The following is a 22863-nucleotide window of genomic DNA, read 5'->3' on the forward strand; positions in this document are numbered from 1 at the left end:
TGTTGTCGCAATCGCTCAATCCCATTTTGAAAGGAGGACTCCATTTTCACCCAAATCTAAAGCGGATCACTGACGAAACGCAACGGCAACTGACTGCCTTCCTTCTCGAACCCGATCACGGCCGGTCTTTGAACCACCGCCTCGACGCTCTTGTACTTCAGCCCTTCCACCGGTTCGATCCTGTACTTTGCCAGCACGTTCACCAGGATCACCTTCATCTCGGTCATGGCAAATTTGCTGCCGATGCACACCTTGGGTCCACCGTTGAACACGAACGATCCGTACGGCGAGGGGAGTTTGGATCTGGCGTGCAGCTCGGGCAGGTTGTTCCAACGCTCCGGTTTGAACAGGTGTGGATCGGATCCAAAGTATTTGGAATCCATGTTGTTTCCGGTTACGGAAATGGCGATTTCCTGACCTGCGGTGACGGGGATCGTGGAGAGGGTTCTGCCGTCCTTGGTTTTGAAGGGGGTGGTGACGGGGAGCTGGTCGTCTTTGGTCGAGTAGCGGAAGGTGGTGGTGATGGGGGGTCGGAGACGGAGCGTTTCCTGGATGCAGTGGTCTAGAGGACGCATCTCTTCGCTGTTGACGTCGGCCCAGGTGAGCTCCGTGATGGCATCACCGTCTTTGCCCAACTCCTTGAGTGCCTTTTGGATGTGTTGACGCAATTTGGACTGGTAGTCTAGATCCAAGGCGAGGAAAAACGTACACCAACTCATCGTATTTCCGCTCGTCTCGTGACCTGCAAAGATGAAAGTCACGATCTGACCAGCCAACGTTTCGTCCGACAATCTATCCTGCGGTCGAATCTCCGGCGACATGTTCGCCCTCATCAACAGATGCAAGATATCCTTCTTACCCCCGAATGTCTCTTTGGCATCCACACCCGCTTCCAACTCCTTTCCTATCTGCTTGGCTTTGGCCGCTACGATCTTGTGCGAACACTTGATCAGTTCGTTGCGCATCTCTCGCATCTTTCGCACGTTTTCCGTCAGCGGTAGGATGTACAGCAACGACGGGACCACGAAGAACATGAAGGCTCCCACCACAGCGTCGATGGGCGACACGTTCATCGTAGAGGTCATTGCGTCGTGGAAGGTGGATCGAACAGCTAGACCGTTGGGACCCTGTTCCACGGCGCCGAAGTCGTAGTCGAATCCAGCTCGACCGATAATGTCGAGCGTGACACGTCCGAACCATTTGACGGAATCCTTGACGTCGGGACCCCACCTCTCCTCGAGCGAGGTATCCTTGCCGAACCGCTCCATCATCTGATTCGTCGCATGCGTAAAGATCGGCATAAGACCCTTGAGGGAATCGACGCTGAACGCCGGTGCCAGCATCTTGCGCTGCTTCTTGTGTTCGTCACCGAACACAGCGACTACACCGTTACCGATGATGATCTTGGTGGCCTTGGTACCTGCTGTGGAACGGGTGTAGTTGTAGCTGTCGTTGAGGATGTGGTTCATGGTAGCTGCGTCTCGCGTGATGAGGAGTTCGCCGCCGAGAGGTCGAGGGAAGACGAGGTGGTCGCATTCGTATTCGTCGTACAGTCGCGCGGTCGAGACGCCGGGCGTGTCGGTGATGTCTGCACCATCGTCGCCGATGATGGGTGTGCGATCCGAGGCGGTGAGGCTCTTGACGCCGAACTTCTTCTTGGTATCGCGGGAGTAGCCGGTGAGGAAGGAGGTTCGCTCAGGACCCGGAAGGTTGGCCCATACGGATGGCTTTGTGGTCGCCGACTTCCAGGCGAGGTAGAGCGAAGCGGTCAGGACAAGCGTCAAGATGGCCGCGAGGATGGGATGCAAGCTGGCCCATCCAAGCACTTTGTCCGACAGCGTCGTCGACATCTTGAACGCGAGAACTTGTGTAGGACGAGAAGTTCCAAAACGTTCTCGAGCCGATTCAGGTCAAGTCATTGATGGTGTCGGAAGGGACGACGACACACGTCGAAAAGTGACAATCACGACGTCTTGGAATGCTCATCTTTCAGGCGTCTGATTGTCAGCTGCCTTCTTCCTTCCATTGTGCAGCAACTTCAGCAAGCGAGTCCCGCCGGCATGCAGAGGAGCATCGTCGTACCAGCGGAGGCTAAAAACCTCCTCGCAGGCCAGCACACGTTGACATCACAAACCGTTCAGTTATCAGGCAACAATTTGGACCCCCTTCCCCGTGCGCCTGAAAAATTCCACCAAATCCATTTGCCGGCGTAGGGTTCTGGCACCACAGCAAACATCATTCGACATATTGCGCATCAAGGCGCGCTCGCCAACCACCGCATAAGAGCGGGTCGCCGATCTTCGACTGGCTCGCCGCTGACAGAGACACGCGTGGAATGCCGCCTTTTGCAAAGCCGTGTCGCAAGGCATATTCGGAAATGGATTTTCGGAATTGTGTTGCTGTCAAGTTTGTGCTGCGATGTTCCTGCTTGGATCGGCCTTGCTCAAGAAAGGGTTCGGAGACGATTCCAGCACGACGAACGATCGGGTCCGCGGAATAGTCACGATGGAAGCTCCCTCAATCGAAGGCAACACCTTGCGGCTGATTCGTAGCAGCGACAGGGACAAGTAGGAGCGAAAAGGCTATTCCGTTGGAATTGTTTCTTAATTGCACACAGATCAGGGTTCCGTCCTGCTTTGCCTGACATCGACCACGGGCTCGCGTCTCCGGTACGTTCCCAATGCCTATGTAATCGTACCGACTGATCGTATTAGCTGCGTTATGGCGATGCTTTCTAAGGGCTGACAGTTTTGGATAGAGCCAGTGTGTTGCACGAGCGACCACCGCGCCGACAACGACAACTAGAGATAGGCTTTGTAGTCCGACTCGGTCAGCTCGTAGCCCCACTGCCACAGCGTCTGCCTAACCACCGGATTTACTTTCGGATCGTCCCACCTACCTCCACCCTTGGAGGCCACATTCACCGCCAGCGACTTTCTGAATCGTCCTCCCGGCCCACACGCTTTGAGCCATCGTCCAATCTGACGTGCGTCATCTGCCGATCTTCGACCGAGAAAGAAGCGGTAATACCACTGGAACCAGCCGCGCGGGTCGAGCGGACGGATCCAACCAGCCTTCTCCCAGTCTTCCAGCGACTGGCCCGCTTTCACCTTGAACTTGTTGACAGAGGGCTCGAGCTGATCGCGCCTGAGCATGTCGTCCACGTCGAGATCTTCGAGCCAGTGCTCGGGAAGCTCGGCGAGCTCGGCTTCCACGTCGATGGACCTTCCCAGCACTCTTGAGTGGTAATCGCGGAAAGCTGTTCCCCCAAAGGCGCCTTCGCGAAGCATCTCGTCTGGCGTGACATTGGGACGGAACTGCGAGTACTCCTCCTCGAAGACCAGTGCTCCTCGACCTCTTCCGTCGACGATATGCTCACGAGACGGCAGTGGCATCTCGGTCTCGTAGATCTCGTCGCCTCCTTTTGTAGGTAGCGGCGGTGCAGCTGGATTCGAGAGCTTCTGCAGGATAGGTCGACCCGACAGGTCAAAGGTGCGTGATCCGCGGCTACTGTTTGGCCCGTCGCTGTCGTCGTCGTCGAGACCGTCGTCGTTGCGACCAGAAACGCTACCGCCGCGCCATCGCGGCACGTATGCGTCCGAGTCGTTCCCTTCGTCCGAGTCCCAGTCGGTGTACTTTGTTCGAGAAGAGGTTGCTGCTCGGCTGCTGCGTCGCGTACCTTGTCGCACTATCCTCTCCTTCTTCTCCTTCGGCCTTGATATCGAAGGATGCAAGTCCCTCTCGCGATACGAGCTAGGCCGACTTCCCGACGCGATGCGTGATGATTTGCGAGCTTCGCCCGCTTCGTCTGGAGTTACCGATCGGCTGGTTCGGCGTTTAGACGTAGACGGCTTCCTCTCCGGAGAAGGCGGTCGAAGGCGTGTCGTGGTCTGAGCAAGGAAAGCGAGTTTCGAGAAGACTGTCAGAGACGTCTTATTGCGCAAAGATAGATCATCAGAAGACGCAAATACTCACGGGGTTCAGACCGAGACTGAGCATGAGCTCTGCATTCTTGCGGATGTTTTCCTGCCGGATCGCCTCGTAGTCTTGCTCCGTATCGGCCATTCTTATGAATAAGACTAGAGCCCTTCGTCCTGGCCGGGTTGTTCGAGCGAAAGAAGAGGTGATGGTGGTGGTAGCAGCTTTCCCGACCGCGAAGAAGGATGAGTGAGGAAAAGTCACTTTTCGTGTTGCTGCCTCCACTTTTTGCGGCCGGTTGCTCGTATATGCAGTCGGTACAGACCAACACGAAACGCGTGTGCCCAAAACTTGAGAAAGATGATTTACGATCGGGATCCCGATCCCGTTGACATCAGCGATTCAAAAGCACGATGCCACAACGAACTCCTCTGGCAGTAACACTGCCATCGACCCAATTTTTTCTCCTGTGTCTTCTGAACGGAGAGCACTCCATCCCCGACCTGGTCCAGCACCATTTGACAATCGTATACGGCCGGAAGTACATGGAAAAGATGGCAGCGGCGGTGCACTGCCATCCCAGGACAAGATCCGGCTACGAGATTATTTGCAGCTACCTCAACAATAGCGAGGTGGTGTGGGAATCAGTTGGCAGCCGCGGCGAGGCGAGGAAGTGCTTCGATCTTGGCGATGCGGACAGCGATTAGTGTGCTGTGGCCTGAAGTGTAGCTCAGTGACGATGCTGAGTCGATTCCATGGCCGCGAGAGCAAATTGCCAAGACTTTGCCAAGCCTTGGTTCGTCATTTTGTCGAATGCCGTGCTGCTGTGCTGCGCGGTTTCTCGACGGCCAGCTAGGCTCTGTAAAACGCGGGGCTGTCCAAGAGTGGATGCGCTGATTGGCAGTCCTTGCCGTTTCAGCCTTTCTGAAGTCCTTTGCACCCTTGGTACAGCGATGGCAAGTAGGAGCAAAACGTGTCACGGCGTCTCTTTGCGCCTGCAGATGGTAAGAGGTCGCCGTGTTCACTCGAGTTGAAGGCACAGCGGCCTGGTTCGCTGCCTACACTGCCTTACGAGATGGCACTTCCAAGTCGCCTTCTTATCGGCGCAGAAGCAGCCGACAGACTTGAGAATCTTGGCCGCCTCTCAGCGCTTGGCTTCTACTCTGCGTTGAATCGAAGAGTGGGGAGCAGCCCTATCTCTGAGGCAATCGGTGCGCGGAGCGCCGAGGTCTCGTGAGTGCCGTCCATGTGCCACTTTGTTCTTTCAGGGCAGCAAAGTAATGATACAGGCGTGACGGGTCGACCGGTGTATATAGGCCGCGCCAAACTCGGCCAAAGACGCAACATCTTCCCTTTCTGCCCCTTCCACAACCCTCTGGATTGCTGTTCCTCGTCAACAAGCCCTCCAGTCCGTTACTGCTAGCGTTACTTCGCTCGTCTATTCTCTGCAACACAAAGCCGTTACAAGCTTGTGTCCTCGTGTGCTTTGCTTCTCAGCAACCCAGCTCTAGCTCTTTCTTATCACCCAAAACCGATGGTTCACGGTCATGGCTGCGACTCTGCTCCTGGCAAAGGATCTTCACAGCCCCAAGTGCTCGCCGGAGAACAGGCTCGTGCCACTTCTGACGCTGAAGAACCCCCTTGTAGTGGTTACTCCCACTCGACTCAGCAACAACCCTCTCATCATCCGCAGCATCAGCACCACCACGCTGAAAAACCTCAGCTCGACCAGCACCATGTCACGGTCGTCGATGTCCAGCCGGACTCGCTCAGCCGCACCCCTTCTTCGACTCTCAGCCGTCGATCCTCCACCGTTGCCGCAACGGTTGATCTGCATCAATCGCATTCCCTAGAAGCCGATCAGGTGATTGCCCAGTTTCAAAGTAACGTCAACACTGGTCTTTCCGAGGACCAGGCGGCCACCCGCCTCAGCGAGCATGGTCCCAACCAGCTCAAGGAGACCAACAGGGTCAGCGCCACCTCGATCCTGATCCGTCAGATGGCTAACGCCCTCACCCTCGTGCTGCTCGCCGCCATGGCGCTCTCGTTCGGTGTCAAGGATTGGGTCGAGGGTGGTGTCGTCACCGCCGTCATCGTCACCAACGTGCTCATCGGTTTCATCCAAGAGTACAAGGCCGAGCGCACCATGGCCTCGCTCCGCACGCTCTCCTCGCCCAACGCCAATGTGCTCCGAGCCTCGACCATCCGCCAGGTGCCCTCCTCGGACCTCGTCCCTGGCGACATTGTCAACTTCCGCGCTGGTGATCTTGTGCCTGCTGATGTCCGCCTCGTCACCATCAGCAACCTCGAGATCGATGAAGCGCCACTCACCGGTGAATCGGTCCCCGCCATCAAGACCACCGGTCCGCTCACTCGCCCTCACCTTGGCCCTGCCGATCGCACCAATCTGGCCTACGCCGGAACCACCGTCACCAAGGGTAGGGCCGTCGGTATCGTCGTCGCCACTGCCATGAACACCCAGATCGGACAGATTGCCACCGCGTTGGCCAAGAAGGGAAACAAGGATGTCCATCGTCCTTGGTACAAGCGCACCTGGGACGCCATCGCCACCTTCCTCGGTGTTCGTGAGGGTACCCCCCTGCAGATCAAGCTCAACAAGTTCGCTTACGTGCTCTTGTTCCTCGCCATCATCTGCGCTATCATTGTCTTTGGTGTGGCGGAGTTTGACATCAACAACGAAGTCATCCTGTACGCCATCGCTCTCGGTATCGGTGTCATCCCCGAGTCTCTTGTTGCCGTTCTCACCATCACCTTCAGTGTTGGTGCCAAGCGTATGGCGGAGAGCAACGTGGTCGTTCGTCGTCTTGACGCCCTCGAGGCTCTCGGTGGTGTCACCGACATCTGCAGTGACAAGACCGGTACGTTGACCCAGGGTAAGATGGTGGTCCGACAAGGATGGTCGCTTGCCCATGGCAAGCAGCAGAGCTTTGACGTCGAGCAGACCGGTGCTACTGCTTTCGAGCCCAAGGGCCGTGTGGTTCTGCCACCGGTCTCCTCCGACGCTGAGCCTCAGCCCATCGAGCACGATCAGCTGCCCGAGCCCATCCACGCCCTTGCCACCGCTGCCTCGCTTTGCAACATTGCTGAAATTGAGCAGAAGGAAGACGGCTCCTGGGTCGCACGCGGTGACCCTACCGAGATCGCGCTCCAAGTCTTTGCCACCAAGCTGCAGATGTCGCGCGACTCGCTTACCTCCGGTACACACGCCAAGTACAGCCTCGAGCTCGAGTTCCCCTTCGACAGCACTCTCAAGCGCATGACCAGCGTCTACCGCCGCAACAGCCAGGACCGCGTCTTCTTTATGAAGGGTGCCGTCGAACAGGTGCTTGCTTGCTGTAACACCATGGACGAGACTGCTCGCAAGATCATCCTCGACCAAGTCGAGAGGATGGCCACGCAGGGTCTCCGTGTGCTTGCCTTTGCCGAACGAAGCATGGACGATGTTCAGTTCAAAGACGAAAGCTCTCGCACTCGCTCGGCTTCCCAGTCGGACGACGCCGACGAGGCCGATACCATCAGCACCACCGACAAGAAGCATACCCATGGCGGAGACGCTGCTTCAGGTCTCTCGCGTGCTGCTGCCGAGCAGGACTTTGCACTCATTGGTCTGCTGGGTATCTACGATCCTCCTCGAGCAGAGACCCGTGCCGCTGTGGAAGCCTGCAAGCGCGCCGGTATCGTCGTTCACATGCTCACCGGTGACCACCCGGCCACTGCCCACGCCATTGCCAAGGAAGTCGCTATCGTCGACGGCAGCGAAGGCGCTTCGGCGGTCATGACGGCTGCTCAGTTTGATGGATTGACCGACGTCGAAATTGATGCGCTCGAGGACCTTCCTCTTGTTGTCGCCAGATGCTCGCCTGCGACCAAGGTGCGAATGATTGCCGCCGGTAAACGCCGTGGCCGCTACCTGGCCATGACCGGCGACGGTATCAACGACGCACCTTCGCTCAAGCAGGCACCCGTTGGAATCGGAATGGGTACGGGCACCGACGTCGCCAAGGACAGTTCGGATTTGGTGCTGACCGACGACCGATTCGACTCAATCGTCAAAGGTATCCGCGAAGGACGTGCCATCTTTGACAACATCCAGCGCTTTCTCATCGGTCTGCTGGTGGCCAACGTGGCTGAGGTGCTTCTGCTCCTCTGCGGTCTCGGTGTTCGCGATGCCGACGAGGAGTCGGTGTTCCCCTTGGCCCCGGTTGGTATCCTGTGGGTCAACATGGTCACCGCCTCGTTGCCCGCCATCGGTCTTGGTCTCGAGCCTGGTGAGAGCGACATCATGGAGCGTCCCCCTCACGATCTGCGTGCAGGTGTGCTCAGCCGGGCGGTGATTGTCGATACGCTCGTCTACGGTAGCACGATGGGTATCACCTGTCTCGTCGCCTTCCTGCTGATGATCTACCCCATCGGCGGTGGCCAAATCGCAATTGACTGCAACCACTCTTCGGCAGCCACTTGCGAGCCTATCTTCCAGGCCCGATCGGCCGTGTTCACCACATTGACGTTGCAGTTGCTGTTGGTCTGCTGGGAGCTGATCAGCATGGAAAAGTCGTTCTTCAGCATGTCGCCCGCCAAGCACCTTTGGGCGAATCCGATGCTGTTGTGGTCGGTGGTGTTTGGTATCGCCACCATCCCGATTGCGTTGTACGTGCCCAAGTTCAACACAGACGTCTTCCGTCACGCACCTATGGGTGGCGCTGGATGGGGTATGTCGATCGCTATGACTGCAGCGTTCATCGCTGTAGTAGAGCTGTGGAAGGCGCTGGCTCGTCGAGGTCGCTGGCCTTGGCTAGCAAGGATCTCGGGTGGTCAGCGTGGTCTCGCTCGCCGCCAGGCCAAGAAGCAGTTGAGCGAAAAGTCGGCTGCTACTGCTTGATTGTCTTCCGAATTCAACGTGCTATTCTTCCGCATCGCTTCGCTCTCGCCCCTCGAGACTCATGTATACGTCCGTCGTCGCCTTGTGTGAACTTTGCTCGATGATTTCACGTCGTCGACATATCTCTCTTTCACTCAATTAGCTTGCTTTCTGTGTGGGTTTGAGCTGAGCCTTCACAATTTCGTTAAATCTCGCAAGGCGAACAGACGACGACAGACAAGGCTCCGCCAGAGTCGGATGAGCCGTGTTCTCGGTGCTTTGATGTGACTGCCGACATGTGGGCTGCGACGGCTCATCCGGGCACGCCTTTCACCGCTGATCACGCATTACAGGATCGGCGTTGCGTTGCGCTGCGTGGGCCCGAAGCTGCTGTCAAGGCGGAGGTTTGTGAGGTGATGTGACGATTGCAAAATGCTTTTTTTCGGTACGTGAGACAGGTCGGAGCAAAAACGCGTCATACTGGATCAACGAGAACAACACGGAAAAAATGCGGGGACATGCTCATGTTGCAGCACAGCCGAGTTCGGACCAAGGGACCCACAACACGACCCTTGAAGCTAAAGAGAGGTCACGAAGGGAAATCCGACAGAGATGGACCCAAAAGTCTTGTCGCACCTTGCCGTAAGCTTCGGTGCTTGGCGGCCCAAGGAAGGGGTTGAAGCGCTTCTAAACATAGCAACATGGCAGTCGGAGCTGTACAGTGCAGCAAGATGCCAGGTCAGATGGGTCCTCGGAACGGCCGAGTCGCAGCCGATCGGAGTAACGACCCGACCTTGCTGGTTGAAAGCTGTGCGGTCCGATTCAAGGATGCAGCAAGGACGACGTCTGCCCGCCATCGACAGTATGAGATCACAAATAGAAGCAGCGAGTCAGCAATGATGCTCGAGATGTTGCAGCGAGGAACAGTAACGCCGTGCTGACTGAGAGGTGCAGAAAAGAAACCGAATGTGCGCACAGACTCACGCCTTATTTCTATATTTTTCCCACGAGAGACTGAAGGCAGCCGCAAGCGAGGTTGCCTCCACCCCGAAGACTGGCACAATTGCACAGGTGTGCCTAAAATGACAGCACCGTGCTTGTTGAACAAGCGAGTGCGGAACCACCGACGGACGGGATGCAGGGTTTCCCCTCTCTCGATCGACAGGACATTGCCGTCTCGGTCCAAGTTGGAGAAGCTGTACCTCGTGATCTTGTTTCGGCCTGAGTCGCGAGCAATGACGAGCGAAGCTCTCTCCACCGCATCACCGTCCGCTTGCATTCTTGGCAGCCACAAGGACCTGCTTGTCACTCACTCACACAGCCCTGGACAGTGACGTGGCCCAATTCTCCTGCCACCCTAGTCTTGGGGGCCGGATGTGACTTTACGATTGCCTAGCAACCCCCGGATGCTGGACGGCGGTCTCCCTGGCCGTGGCAGGTGCAAGGCCTCTGTGAGCGTGTCGTCATCGGAGCTTCGATTGAGCTCCTCACATCTCCTTGCCTCGTGCCCTGTCGACTTCTTGCTCATAGTCTTGCTGTCTCGCGCCACACACACACAGATGTCAGGCTTGCAAGGGTTCGACGATCGTACGCTTTCACACTCCGGCTCACTCACCCTTCTCTCTTCAGCCGTCCTAGCCTCGAGCCTGAGCTTTTGACCGACTGTCCGATGTTGGTCAAGGGTCTCGCCTGAGCCGTCGTCCTCCCGTCCCGTGCGCAGCAACTGAGCCATACCCTACGGACGTCCTTTCCACAGTGTATATATAGGCGGCCCATTCCATCGTTGTCCGTCCATTTCTCCACCACCATCTATCTTCTCCCACTTCAAACCAACCCAACCACATTTCTTAATCGTAAACATGTCTGACGCTGGACGACAGGATTTCACCGACAAGGTACGTTTGCTATTCGCTCTCGATGCCATTGGTACTTCCCACACTTGCTGACCTTCCGCAACACCTCGCTTCCTTTCGAATTTTCTTCGCTTCATGATCACAGGCCTCTTCGGCTCTTAAGCCCGACTCGCAGAAGGGTCTCGGCGAGAAGGCCAAGGACAACCTCGACAAGGCCGCCGCCACCGTTCAGCCCGACTCGACCAAGTCGGACTCGCAGAAGCTCGGCGACAAGGTCTCGGGCTCTGACAAGTCGGACGAGTCGATCCTCGACAAGGCCAAGAACGCCGTCGGCTTGAACAACAACAACACCTCTGCTTAAATGTAGTGAGAGCTCTGTTGGTGTTCGTCTGACCTTGCACCATCACTACCGCACGACGACTCGATTTGCTTTTCGATACCATCGATGTGCTCCTTGTTGCTGCGAGTGATTGGTCCCTCACTTGACACTACCCTTGCAATCAAAGAATAATGCTTCAAAATCTACCAAATGCTCGTCTCTATGTGCGCGGGTGCTTGAAATTCTCGCGATCAATCCTGAATGAGATTGTGATGGTGGAGATGGACGCTGTCACACAGAGGACTCGTGAGGGAATTGCGAAGATGGTATATTTTACGAAAAGCATTGCTTGAGTTGTGCTAATGGATGGTAGAATTCTCACCGTCGTCAGCTCGCGACGCATCTGCTGCGCGACCACGAGTCTCTATAGGCAGCATTGCCATTGCAAAAGTGACGATGCCAAGCACCGTAGCTGCGAGAAACAGCGGGAGGGGTGGTGCCAGTGAGTAGGTCCAGCCAGCGAGGATGGGTGCGACGATACCGGCGACGCGACTGATGGCCGAAGCGGTGCCGCACGCCGTTGCCCGGATGGTGGGCGCCATGACTTCGGGCGTGTACCCGTAGATGGCAGCATACGAGATGGAGCTCGAGATGGAAACTACTGTCAAGCTGGACCGCCAGAGTGTGGCGGAGAAGAGGGCTACGGAAGCGGCCATGACGGCGGTGGAGGTGGCCATGGTGCCGATGCGTCCGAGCCTCGTTTCGACCATGTAGGCCGAAATCAAGCTGCCGGGAAGCGACGAGAGCGAGTAGAGGAGGATGTCGATCAGTGCTCGTCGGATGGTGGCGTCGTCGGGTTCTGCTGGACTCAGGGTCGATGGTTGGGAAGGGTCGTATCCGCGCTCGAGGTATTTGGGGAGGAGAACGTTGAAGGTGGTGAAGCCGTACGACATGCCACCCCAGATGATCCAGATGAGGATGGTGGTGCGCTTCCACTCTGGCGAGAACATTTCGCTGTAGCGCGAGGCTAGATCTGCTGCGCTTGGATGCCAACTTTTGGGCAGCCATGAGAGCGATGACGGCAAGTCGCGATTGAGGGAAGAAGGTTGCGAGATGGCGCTGCCGCCGTTGCGTATGTGCACGCTGGTGTCGTATTGATCGCTCTTGCGAGCACTGTCCGTTTCGTCTTCTGATGCCGTAGCGTCTCCCAGTAGTGGACGAGTGGCAGCTTGACCCGAGAGGTCTGCCTCGCCGTCTTCGTCTTCCGTGTAGCTGTCCTGCAGCCGCTCGTCGTTGGAAGTAACATCGTTTCTCTGCTGGCTCACTCCCGTGCTCTTGCGAGACGGATGCTGATGCATCGAGTGCTGACTGCTTTCCATGTTCTCACCGCCTCTCCTGGGATCAGAGCCATTGTGATCCACTACGTCCTGTATACGAAGTGAAATGGTCGCTCCACCATTGTACCGATGAATCCTCTGCAGAATGTCCCTTGCCTCTTGTGGCCTGCCGGAATGTACGAGATACTTTGGCGACTCCAGCAATCTGAAAAACACTACCCTCGCGGACACGAAAAGCACCGTCACAAACGCAAGCGCACCCAACAACCATCTCCAGCCATCCGGATCGCTTGCCGACAGCACCAACAACCCAATCAGCGAAGAGACCACCGATCCCGCCGAAAAGAAGACCGACAGAGCGGTCACGTAGCTGTGCTTCCTCACGGGGAGATTCTCGACCAAGTTTGAGGAGTCAGTCGGCATGCTTCCGCCAACACCCGTGCCCACCGCCAACAGCAGCAGACACAAGAGCGGAAAGCTCGAAGCCATGGCCGACAGAGAGCCGAAGATCGCCGTCACGGCAAGGGTGATGTTGAAAGCAGCCCTTCTGCCGTACGAGTCGGAGATAGTGCCCCACGCTATGGAGCCCAGAAACATGCCGACGAAGATGGAGGAGCTGGCGAGACCGACGATGCCATCGGTGAGCATGAAGTAGCGCTGTATGTGAGGTAGGATGATGGCGATGGCTTGGATCCACATGTTGTCGGCAGCCCAACCCAGACCAGAGAGGATGAGCACGGTCCATTGATATCTTCCCATGCCGATGCGGTCCATGGTGCGATCGAGCGGTGTAGAGCCGACAGCGGTCGATCTCCAATCATCTCGGTCGTCTGGCTGCTGCGAGCTCGAGTAGTTGATCGCAGGGAGGAAGAGAGAGCGGGAGGAGGTGACGCGGTCGACGAGCGGTGGTCGACGTGGGAAGGAGTCGGTGCTGTTGCGCGGGGAGGAATGTGCTGATCGACCTAACGTCTGTGTGCTGAGGTGGCGATGAGGCAACGACACTGGCCGCGGATGTGGGTGCAAGCGTGACGATGATGCTGCCCTCGAGGCGAAGGCCTGTGGTGCGTGATCCTGTTTGGTCAAGGTGTTGTCGTCGTTCGGATCGTGGGACGGCTGCTCGATCCAGCTGCTGTGACCGCCTTCGTCGTGAAAGCTCGAGCTCTCTGCGAAGACATTCTGGCTGCCCTCAGAAGGTGAGGACATGCTTTCGGCATCGCACGAGCTAGGTGCCAGTGGACATACGAGTGTATGCGACGCAAGAAGAAGGCGCATCGGCGAGGTCGTGTTCCCCACACATACCATCAAAGCATCGTACAGATGTCGGCTTCCGGTCGGACCCTGACTAACAGATTAGTTGAAAGTGTTAGACTAGTATTGGCAACAAGGAAAACGCGAAAGAAGTTCTCTTAGCTCAGCTTGTAGTGGTCACCTTGCAGTTACGCCGCCCGCTGCTGGAGACAATTTCTGGACACACCTTATCAGTCAAGTTACTGAGCGATTATTCACCAAGACACGCCTCATTGTGCCACGCTACCACAGTGCGTCATGGTCCAGCTGACCGACCGACAGCGGCATTTTTGATCTGATTTCTTTCCCTCTTCTCTTTTTTTAGACTGTCGGCTTTGCAGGGCGCTAGAAGGACTTTCGGAATTTCGCTTTTCCAAAGCTGAGCTTTCTTTGAGCGAGGGAGGCTGACTCCACTTTGTCCACTTGGCGCGCTGCCACATTGCTCTCCATCTATCGACACCATCATCACTGAACCCTTCGTTCAAGAACCATGCTCACTGGGCCCACGTCCTGGTAGTGCACTCTAGCAAGAACTAAGATCAAGCATCAAGACGTTCGGCGGACAGACATCAATCTCGAACCTGAAGGCCAGCCTCCACTTGATCCTCACCATCAAGGGTCACAAGTGATCGTCTCCACAAGCATCACCTGCGGTCACCCAACTCACACATGGCGTCGACATCGAGGCATGCCTCTTCTTCCAGGCTCGACGATGCCGAGCCCTTCCCTACCATGGAGGTCACCTCGCTCGAACGCCCGTCCGCGGGCAAGCGACGAACCAGCTTCGGCCAAGGCGCGCCACGCAAGCCCGTGTCCCGCAGCAGGAAAGCGGTCGCCGCTGTCACGGGTGCCGTCACAACCTCTTTCCTCATGACTCCCTTTGACGTGATTAAAACGCGGCTGCAAACGCAGAGCAGTGCAGAGCCCCTCTTCTTCCCTTCGCAGCACCTCGCTTCGGCTGCCGCCACACCGACTTCTTCGTCCCCAGATTTAGGAAAGGGTAAACACGTTGCCCGCGGGCAAAAATCTGGGCTCGCTTCTGGAGGTCTGCAGGCACATCCGGCAACCTGCTGCCAACAGACGTTCTTCACCTCGAATCGACAACCGGAATCCGTCCTCTGCCGCTATGATCCTCGACAGGCGTCCGCAGCCGCAGCTTCAACTACCTCCGCATCTTCAGCATCTACATCTGCATTCTTCACACCAGCGTCTTCCTCCAAAACGTCGACGAATCGATCGGCTCCGAGATCCACCTCTTCTCGCTTTGGTCGCCACACCACGTCGTTCGCAGCATCTTCGAATGCTCCGCGGTCCAGCGTCCGCATCCTTCCTTCGCCACCACCGGCACCCGTCGGCTACCTTCATCCGACGCCTTCCGCCGTCACTGCGAACGGCTCGTCCTCGTGCGCTTGTGCGTTCCCAAACGAAACCGTCGCTGCAAGGGAGCTCAAAGCTGCAGCAGCAAAGCAGGGTCGTTTGACGGGTCTATGGGACGGAGTTGTCAAGGTCGGCAAAGCCGAAGGCATTCGCGGTTTGTGGCGCGGGTTGGCACCGACACTCATGATGACGGTGCCTGGCCAAGTCACCTACATGTCGTGCTACGACTTCTTCCGCACACACCTGCTCGCTTCGGAAGACACAAGTCAGATTCAACGCGCATTCCAGGAAGGCTCGGCCGCTAACGGTCGAGAGCTTGGTCTTGCCGGCAAAACGCCCTCCTTGTCGGCAGTCACGGCTCAGTCGCTCTACGCATCCTTGCTGGCGGGCGCGCTTGCACGCGGTATCTCTGCTACACTCGTCACGCCGCTCGAGCTCATCCGTACGCGTTTGCAGGCGAGTTCGCGGTCTCAAGCTTCGCTCTCGTCCATCTTGCGCGGGTTGTGGGTCGAGATGCGTACCACGTCGTTGCGCACCGGCGGAGGACCGTTGATTCTGTGGCGCGGTCTGACGCCAACGTTGTGGCGAGACGTACCGTTCAGTGCGATCTACTTTGCTGGGTACGAAGCCAGCAAGCGGTCGCTCACGGGTGGCGGGTTGGGCGAGGGCAACGCGGCAGGCTCAGGTGAAGAGTTTGGTGTGGCGTTCGTCTCCGGTGCTCTGTCCGGCTCATTCGCTGCTGTTCTGACGCATCCGTTTGATGTGATCAAGACGCGGCTGCAGACACAAGGTTCTCCGAGGGAATCGGTTGGGAGGCTGTCCGGTTCGTTGCGGGGTCAGGCAGCGGGATACGAGGGGAATGTGTGGAAGGCGATGGGTCAGATTGTTAGGGAGGAAGGCAGCAAAGGGTTGTGGAAGGGGTTGAGCCCGAGGACGGCCAAGGTGGCGCCAGCGTGTGGCGTCATGATTGCTAGTTTTGAGGTCGTCGGCAGGGCGTTGGCTGATCTCGATATCTGATGGAGCCACTTTCGCAGAAAGTTTCTGTTGCAGCAAGTTCAATCTCAAAAGGTCATCATTCATCTCGCAACCAGCATACAGTTTACGATTCAGCACAGTCTGCGGCCTCGTTTGGTGTGATTGATTGCATTCTTCGAAACCTGTGTGCGATAAGACCTAAAAAGTACATGTGTTGGTGAGCGACAAAGTGAAATGTGTCCAATCATCCGTCTCGCAACCTTTTCTGCGCAACGGGCAAGCTCTCATCTGCCACCAACTCCCCCGCCCCCGCTCTATAACCATCCATCCCGACCCACTGCCAAACCCTCAACCACTCGCCCTTCTTCTGCGCCTGCCTAGTCCTAACGTTCGAGTTCTCCTCCACCACTTTTGCCACTTTTTTCCACAACCTATTCCTCGTAGTCGCATGATGCTCTTCCCTCAAGATATCATCTCTGAGATGAGAGAGTGGGATGAACTCGTCCGGATGAAGAACAGGGTCTCGTCCATGCAGGTACTCTTGCAGTTGCAACTTCTCCAACGCTGCCTGCACCAGTACTGCCACTTTGCCACTCTCGGCTCTGGCCGCAGCCAACCGATACCTCGTATACCAAAACCCAACCAACCCAGCCGCTACCAAGCCGAAATACATCCGAGCCCTCAAAACCCACCCCTTGACCATCAACCTCGTCGCACACGACATCGACAATTTGGCCTCCTTCGCAGCCAAATACCACACCCCTTCCCCTCCATTCCTCTCCCCCACAGTCCCGTTCCCAACCCCAATCCTTACAACATTGCTCCTCGGATCGGTCAACTCGAACAAGGCCATATACCAAATCTGTTCGAAGTACTCCTCATCCACCCTCGTATCCCTCGTCGCCGACATGGACCTCTTGACCGCCGCCTCTGCAATCGCATACGTCAGATTCCCATCCGAGCTCACAAGTTTCTTCGGTAGCCTACGCACCGTCGCGTGCGTCTTTTGCGTTCCGCAGACGATCTCGCCTTTGAACTCGGCGAGCATGTGTGAGATGCCTTGAGCGAGCTCGGATGCGAGCACGAGCTTCTGCGTGTCGGGATAGCAGCTCGGAGCGGTCATGCTGAGCGGGAGCACCCAGTCGGCGAGTGGGACGTGCGAACGGATGTTGGGCTGCAGGACCCAGTCGTCCGAGGTGCAGCCGAGCACCTTGCCATACGCACAGTTGGCGTGCGGCGGACACGGCGTGCATGCAGGCTGCAGACGGTCAGGGAGGACGTTCAGATCCTCCAGCGTCTCGTTGTTGGCTTGAGCAAAGGCACGAGCGGTGAGACGTCGATCCTCCACGATCGAGTTGGTGTCGGAGCCAGCGTCGCAGAACCCAAGCGCGCGCGTCTCTTTGGCATACCAAACAGTCCAGGCCAGAACGCTGACGGCTGCGACAATCAGCGCAGATTTGAGCAGGTAGTCGACAAACGACTTGCCCGAGCGCTGCTCTCGACGTCGTTGCTGATCGCGCTTGCGTCGGAGGTGGCGCATCTTGGCGAGTGCCGAGGGAGAGGTGAACGTCTCGAGGTCGAGATCGTCCTCATCCGCATCGTCAGCTGCGTCAGTCGACATGGGTCTGGCGTGTCTGACCGTGCCTTCGTCGTCTGCGGCGTGTCCTCCCGTCGAATTTGCCGAGGTTGTACCAGTGAGACGGCCGATGATGCGCGGAGGCGTGGTGGCTGCTACCGCCTGATCCATGTAGTTGCGTAGTGTTGAGCTGACGCTCGGGCTGGATTTCTGGGCTTGCTTGGGCTTGGGAGGTGAGCCGCTAGCAAGCGACGAGGCGGACGTCTTTTTGCGCAGCAGCGAGCTGCCATCGGTGGTCTTGCGGCGTGCCTTGCGTGCCGAGGCAGCTGCCTTGGCCGCTGGTCCCGTGGCGGGCGAGGCCTCGCTGCCGGACTGGAAGGGGTTGCTGTCGGAAAAAGTGCCGTCGTCGTCGCTCCTAGCGCCAAGGCTAAGGCGTCCAACCTTTCGTGAAGCAGATGCGGGCTGAGATGTTTTCGGATCAAAAGAAACGCGACGAGGAGATGCGTTGTCTTCGGGCTCTGGATCCTCGGCGGGAGCGGACACAACTGCAGGAGCTGTCTTGCGAGGTCGGCCTGGCTTCCTCTTGACGGGGACTTCAGCCTCCTCGGGCTCGGACTTGACGTCTTTGGTGTCGGGTTCAGCCTCGCTTTCGGCGGACGAAACGAGCTCCTTGACCAGCGACGACTTCTTGCGAGCAGGTGTTCGCCCTTTGGCGGGTGTCTTTGCAGGAGTCTTGGGTGCAGAAGCGGACGGAGTCGGAGCTTCACTTTTCCTGGGACGACCTGGCTTGCGTTTGGCGGGAGTCTGGTCCGGGGTGGACTGTTCGCGCATATCGATGATTCCGCTCGAGCTGGCGACGATGGACGCGTTCTTCTGGCGGAGAGAGGACAGCTTTGGCAGGACGCTGTCGGTAAAGTGATCCACGAGATCGGCTTTCCTAGCGACGCTGCTGAATGGAACATCATGCTCGACCAGGATGCTTCGAAGCTGCGGCATAGTGAGCGTGTTGGGGTCGAAGTCCTCACGTAGGTATTCGTCGCGTTCGACCATGGCGAAAGCTTTGCGCCTGTCGTGCCTGTGAATTCAGACAGAGCGAGCCGAGATCAAAGCCAGGGATAAGGAAGCGAGTCTTGTCGTGGTGGCGAGAAGAAAAGGAAGATGACGTTGCATCATTGCGAATGTATTCCGTCCTGTGCCACACACTTCGAACTGAGCCCTCGAGCCCTCGCCGCCAATTCGTGCTGAAAGCTGAGGCCGAATTTGGCGAGCTTCGTTGGACCCTGGACCACCACACTGCGTCAACGCGTGTCGCAAGGCGCCACGTGATTTAACACGGGGGAAGACTCTTGTTAGATTCAGGTGGTGGTGTTGTCTAGGATGACGTAATCGAGGCCCGATAGATCATCAAGATCTTGTGGTCCTGAACTGGAATGAGTCCGGCTCTTTGGGGAAGCGCTTGCACCTCTGTTGACGAGCATCGTGGGTTGCGGGTAGAGGGCGGCGGCGGGTGCGAGGGCTTTCGGGGTCTGTTCACCTTACAGACTGGCATGTTGGCCGAAGGTGACGAGCAAGCTGTTGCATGCCTTCAACGCTTTTGGCCGGTAAAACATGGCTAAGCTCAAGTCTCGATTTCCGTCCAAAGCCTCGATAGCCGTCGAGCAGTGAGCATCACAGTTGTATTTAGCGAACAGACGGAGACATCCGCGAAATAGACACGGGCGCTACCCGAGGACACGGAATCGCACCAAAAAATCTCAAAATTTGAGCCAAAATGAGGCGCGAGGGCAACGTGCAGCTGCAGGAGAGATGCGCCTGCTGACGTTTCCGCCGAATACGTTTCGTTCGACATGTTCAGCTGACCGGCGTGACGTTGTGAGGGATGTTACTCCCATATGACTCCTGCTGGCCCTGTGACCATCGTGGCCTGCCTCCATCCCATCCTTGCCACTCCACCTTCGCCAGGCTTTGTTCATTCCCATTACCATCGTCTCACACGCTTCTCATCAGAACAACACCCATCCCCTCACATCGCCACATACCCACTGCGCCGGATCGGATCCCCACTCGAAGTCACGGACTACGACACATCCACCACCGCATCTCTCCTTCGGTCACAGGTGCCCGCAATGTACTCGACATCACCCTCTTCGTCTTCCATGGCCTCTTCATCCGGACGATCCTCACCGGAACATTCGTCGCAGCAATCTGCATCCCAGACGCAGCGCAGCAATTCGTTTCTGCTTCCCCAATTCTTCTTCGCCCCTACCAACAACACCAACGCCGCACACAACTCGGAGACCGCGTCGCATCCTGTCACGAACGCCTTGCTTTCCCAGCCTCCGCGTCGCACCAGCTTCGGCGGAGCATTCTCCAGCAGCGGTCGTCTCTCTGCCCTTAGTGCCTTTGGCTTCACTTCGGCGTCTCCGACCTTGAGCTCCTCACCTCCTGCCACGCTCGCCGGTGCTGCCGAGCTCTCAAAACGTACCGGCAGCGCTGTTGCGTCGCCTGCATCCGAATCGTTGCCTTCGTGGTCCACAAATCCCCCTGCACAGCAGACGAACAGCAGCGCATCCACCGCTGCACCCGCCGCGCCACCTGCGAAACGTCACCTGTGCTTCCCTGACGGAATGGGTGGCACCGTCTGCGTCGAGGTTAAGGACCGCAGTCGTCGCGGATCCGCGGTCAACTAGGTACCAGTCTCTCTCGTCTTGTCGTCTCGCTCTCGCAACCAGGTTTCCGCTGATTAGCACGGTGCTCTCAGCCTCATGTCATTGTCAATTGTCCTGTCCTTCCTCGTCCGACCCTCAAAGCTTTTGTAACAACACGATCGGCTTCTATAATGCAATCTTGATCCCATGTCATTGAAAGGGTATCGTGGGTTATGTATTGACAAGTGAGGTTCGTGCGAGCATCCATTCAAACCTTGATTTCATTGGCTTGTTCGAAGGCGGCAAACTGCGGGAAAGGCGCGTCTGGAATATCGACCAGTCCCTCTTGCACCTTCTTGCCCTTGGTCGCCGCCCACCGTGCTATACGTGGTCTTGTGAGCACAAAAGCTACTGCAGCTACGAAGGATTGAAACAACCACCTCTGCCATTCGTGTGTCGGATGGGCTATGCCGGGGATGAACCAGGGCACGTTCTGAATTTCTTTGACGAACGGACGGAATTGCGCCTCGTATTCCTCGAAAGCGCTTGACGGATGTTGGCCTGATTTTAGCTTGGACAGGTGGCCGGCGAGGAGGTAGGCTCCGTCGATAGCGAGGGAAGCGCCCATGCCGGTAAATGGTGTCGGAGCGTAGGCTGTATCTCCTAGACAGATGACACGATTCTTGTGCCACTTGTCCATGCGGATCTGCTGGGTCGCTTGGAAGTATAGATCGTCGGCTACTTCCATACCGTCCAAGATGCGACGAGCCTTCCATCCGACATCGTTGAATTCGCTTCGAAGCAGATCCATTTGAAGTTTGCGATCGTGACTTCGAGCAGCTGCGAACCAGGATTGTTTCTGCTGATCGGTTCGAGGCATGATGGTAAGACATGCTCGCGTGGTTCCGTGATTGTCGGGACGAATGTGAACGTTTCGACGCTTCAGGTCGGAGAAGATCTCCCAGTAGTCGCCGTCTTGATCAGTTCGGGGAATGGTAGCGTAGATGACGAGACAATTCATATCCCGTACCGTCACGGCTTGTTCTCCGAATACTTCCTTCCTCAACCTCGACCATTGACCATCCGCAGCAACCAAGATATCGTACTCTTCCTCTGCACCCGAGCTCAACTCCACTCGGACCTTGTCCACCCCATTCTCCAATACCTTGCTCACCGTCGTCCCAAACCGAAACTCGACGTTATCCAGCTTCTCCACCGCCTTGTAGATCACATCGGCAAGATCACTACGCAAGATCTCAAATTCGCTACTGGGACTTCCAGCAGATCCGTTGACCGGCATCCTTGCAAAAGGCCGACCGTGACGGTCGATGAGGCAGAATCCCTTTTCGGTCGTGTTGTGCTTGCGAACTTCTTCGAGCAGGTTCATCTTGTTGACGATGTTGAGCGCAGTTCCGCACATGTCGATGTTCTGACCTTGTGCCAACATCGAGTTGGCCTTCTCGACGACGGTGACGCGGAAGCCCGCGTGAGAGAGGAAATATGCGAGCGTGGGACCGGCGATACCGGCTCCACTGACGAGGACGCGCATGTTGGGGCGTAGAGTTCGAGTGATTGACGCTGAATTGGGTAGGCGCAGTGGATGGAGGGCAGAAGAGAATGGGTTGAGACGAAGATCCGTCACTCGACCATGATGCGAAACGAGGCTGCTTTATAAAGGCGGAGACATTTGGTCTTGGGACCCTGAAGCGTCACCGCATCGCTGCATGATCACAGCGACTTGGCTGAGAACACTTCTGCTTCACCAAGAAAGAAGGATCTACGGGAGGCACACTGACTTCCGGCGGAACGCTTTACAGCTGTGCCTGACCGGAATTGGAACCAAGTGTTCGGATTACCACATGCGCCGCGGGAGGTCGCACCATCGACGTGGTCCGAGTGTCTTTTGAAGGCTGAGCCAAGCATCCCAGGGCCGCGGACTTGTCAAGAGCAGAGTTCACGGCCTCGGCAGTCACTAGAACAATCAGATAGCGCTTTCGAATCGCTAGTATCTGTCTCGGCAGACTCGAGCTTTCCGACCAGCCGTATCGTGGCTGGCTTTCTGACTGCGTTGCCGTACAGCATTGACAAACACATTCCGCGGGACCAACGAACGCCGCTGCTGGCACTTGTAAGCCAACCGATTGTGACGGCGATGCCGCGGCTTGGGGTGAGACTGACAGGAAAGACAGCTTTGCCGATGTCCGTGGCCTTTTCCGCTGCGTCTTCAACACAGGCAGTTCGAAGAGAAACGAAATGTTAGACCGAGAGGCAAGCCTCCACCTGTCCAGGTTTTTTTTTGGTGTTGGTCAGAGCACGGACCGTCCTGCGCCACAAAGAATGACGGATGTCAGCTTGGTTTGCTTCTCTCTCTCGTCCTTCATCCCAACTCGGCAACGGGGACGGAGCACAGAGGTACACGGGTGAGGGACAGTCACACAATGAATGCGGGCTGTGCTGCAGCCACGCCTTCCATCGGCGCTGCGGAGAGCAGCTCGACCACGCCGCCTCTTGGCGGTGCTGCTTCGACGTCGGCGCGATTCAGGTTGGGGAGGACAAACAGAAGGAGCAGCAGCAGCGGATCTAGTTCCAGTAGTGGGGGAGTCAAAGGCAGTGGCAATAACGCGGGTGGTAGTAGTGCACCAGCAGCCTTGACGAATGTAGGTGTAGGCGCGACAAGGAAGCGCAGGCGTCACA

At 57.1% G+C, this 22863-nt stretch overlaps 11 protein-coding genes across 11 annotated transcripts; 4 read left to right on the forward strand and 7 right to left on the reverse strand.

The window, feature by feature from the left end:
- Positions 1–56: 56 nt before the first annotated feature.
- Positions 57–1850, reverse strand: PHSY_004365 (hypothetical protein; the record flags this gene model as incomplete). The annotated part of the gene is made up of 1 exon (XM_012334978.1): positions 57–1850. One exon carries the CDS (start codon positions 1848–1850, stop codon positions 57–59), a length of 1794 nt encoding a protein of 597 aa, XP_012190368.1.
- A 951-nt stretch (positions 1851–2801) lies between these two features.
- PHSY_004366 (hypothetical protein) lies at positions 2802–4065 on the reverse strand (the record flags this gene model as incomplete). The annotated part of the gene is made up of 2 exons (XM_012334979.1): positions 2802–3890; positions 3976–4065. 2 exons carry the CDS (start codon positions 4063–4065, stop codon positions 2802–2804), a joined length of 1179 nt encoding a protein of 392 aa, XP_012190369.1.
- A 1387-nt stretch (positions 4066–5452) lies between these two features.
- PHSY_004367 (hypothetical protein) lies at positions 5453–8818 on the forward strand (the record flags this gene model as incomplete). Its single annotated transcript, XM_012334980.1, has 1 exon — positions 5453–8818. One exon carries the CDS (start codon positions 5453–5455, stop codon positions 8816–8818), a length of 3366 nt encoding a protein of 1121 aa, XP_012190370.1.
- A 718-nt stretch (positions 8819–9536) lies between these two features.
- Positions 9537–10076, reverse strand: PHSY_004368 (hypothetical protein; the record flags this gene model as incomplete). Its single annotated transcript, XM_012334981.1, has 2 exons — positions 9537–9738; positions 10000–10076. 2 exons carry the CDS (start codon positions 10074–10076, stop codon positions 9537–9539), a joined length of 279 nt encoding a protein of 92 aa, XP_012190371.1.
- Positions 10077–10154: 78 nt separating this feature from the next.
- PHSY_004369 (ATP-dependent protease La 2) lies at positions 10155–10529 on the reverse strand (the record flags this gene model as incomplete). Its single annotated transcript, XM_012334982.1, has 1 exon — positions 10155–10529. One exon carries the CDS (start codon positions 10527–10529, stop codon positions 10155–10157), a length of 375 nt encoding a protein of 124 aa, XP_012190372.1.
- Positions 10530–10656: 127 nt separating this feature from the next.
- PHSY_004370 (hypothetical protein) lies at positions 10657–11011 on the forward strand (the record flags this gene model as incomplete). The annotated part of the gene is made up of 2 exons (XM_012334983.1): positions 10657–10692; positions 10796–11011. The coding sequence occupies 2 exons, from the start codon at positions 10657–10659 to the stop codon at positions 11009–11011; spliced, it is 252 nt and encodes an 83-aa protein (XP_012190373.1).
- A 317-nt stretch (positions 11012–11328) lies between these two features.
- PHSY_004371 (membrane transporter) lies at positions 11329–13578 on the reverse strand (the record flags this gene model as incomplete). Its single annotated transcript, XM_012334984.1, has 1 exon — positions 11329–13578. The coding sequence occupies one exon, from the start codon at positions 13576–13578 to the stop codon at positions 11329–11331; it is 2250 nt and encodes a 749-aa protein (XP_012190374.1).
- A 684-nt stretch (positions 13579–14262) lies between these two features.
- On the forward strand, positions 14263–15987 carry PHSY_004372 (hypothetical protein; the record flags this gene model as incomplete). Its single annotated transcript, XM_012334985.1, has 1 exon — positions 14263–15987. One exon carries the CDS (start codon positions 14263–14265, stop codon positions 15985–15987), a length of 1725 nt encoding a protein of 574 aa, XP_012190375.1.
- Positions 15988–16189: 202 nt separating this feature from the next.
- On the reverse strand, positions 16190–18571 carry PHSY_004373 (sister chromatid separation protein; the record flags this gene model as incomplete). Its single annotated transcript, XM_012334986.1, has 1 exon — positions 16190–18571. One exon carries the CDS (start codon positions 18569–18571, stop codon positions 16190–16192), a length of 2382 nt encoding a protein of 793 aa, XP_012190376.1.
- Positions 18572–18699: 128 nt separating this feature from the next.
- On the forward strand, positions 18700–20211 carry PHSY_004374 (hypothetical protein; the record flags this gene model as incomplete). Its single annotated transcript, XM_012334987.1, has 2 exons — positions 18700–18826; positions 19484–20211. The coding sequence occupies 2 exons, from the start codon at positions 18700–18702 to the stop codon at positions 20209–20211; spliced, it is 855 nt and encodes a 284-aa protein (XP_012190377.1).
- Positions 20212–20437: 226 nt separating this feature from the next.
- On the reverse strand, positions 20438–21718 carry PHSY_004375 (hypothetical protein; the record flags this gene model as incomplete). The annotated part of the gene is made up of 1 exon (XM_012334988.1): positions 20438–21718. One exon carries the CDS (start codon positions 21716–21718, stop codon positions 20438–20440), a length of 1281 nt encoding a protein of 426 aa, XP_012190378.1.
- Between the last annotated feature and the right edge of the window lie 1145 nt (positions 21719–22863).

This window comes from Pseudozyma hubeiensis, assembly GCF_000403515.1.
Source record: "Pseudozyma hubeiensis SY62 DNA, scaffold: PHS42, whole genome shotgun sequence".
Taxonomy (NCBI): Eukaryota; Fungi; Basidiomycota; class Ustilaginomycetes; order Ustilaginales; family Ustilaginaceae; genus Pseudozyma; species Pseudozyma hubeiensis.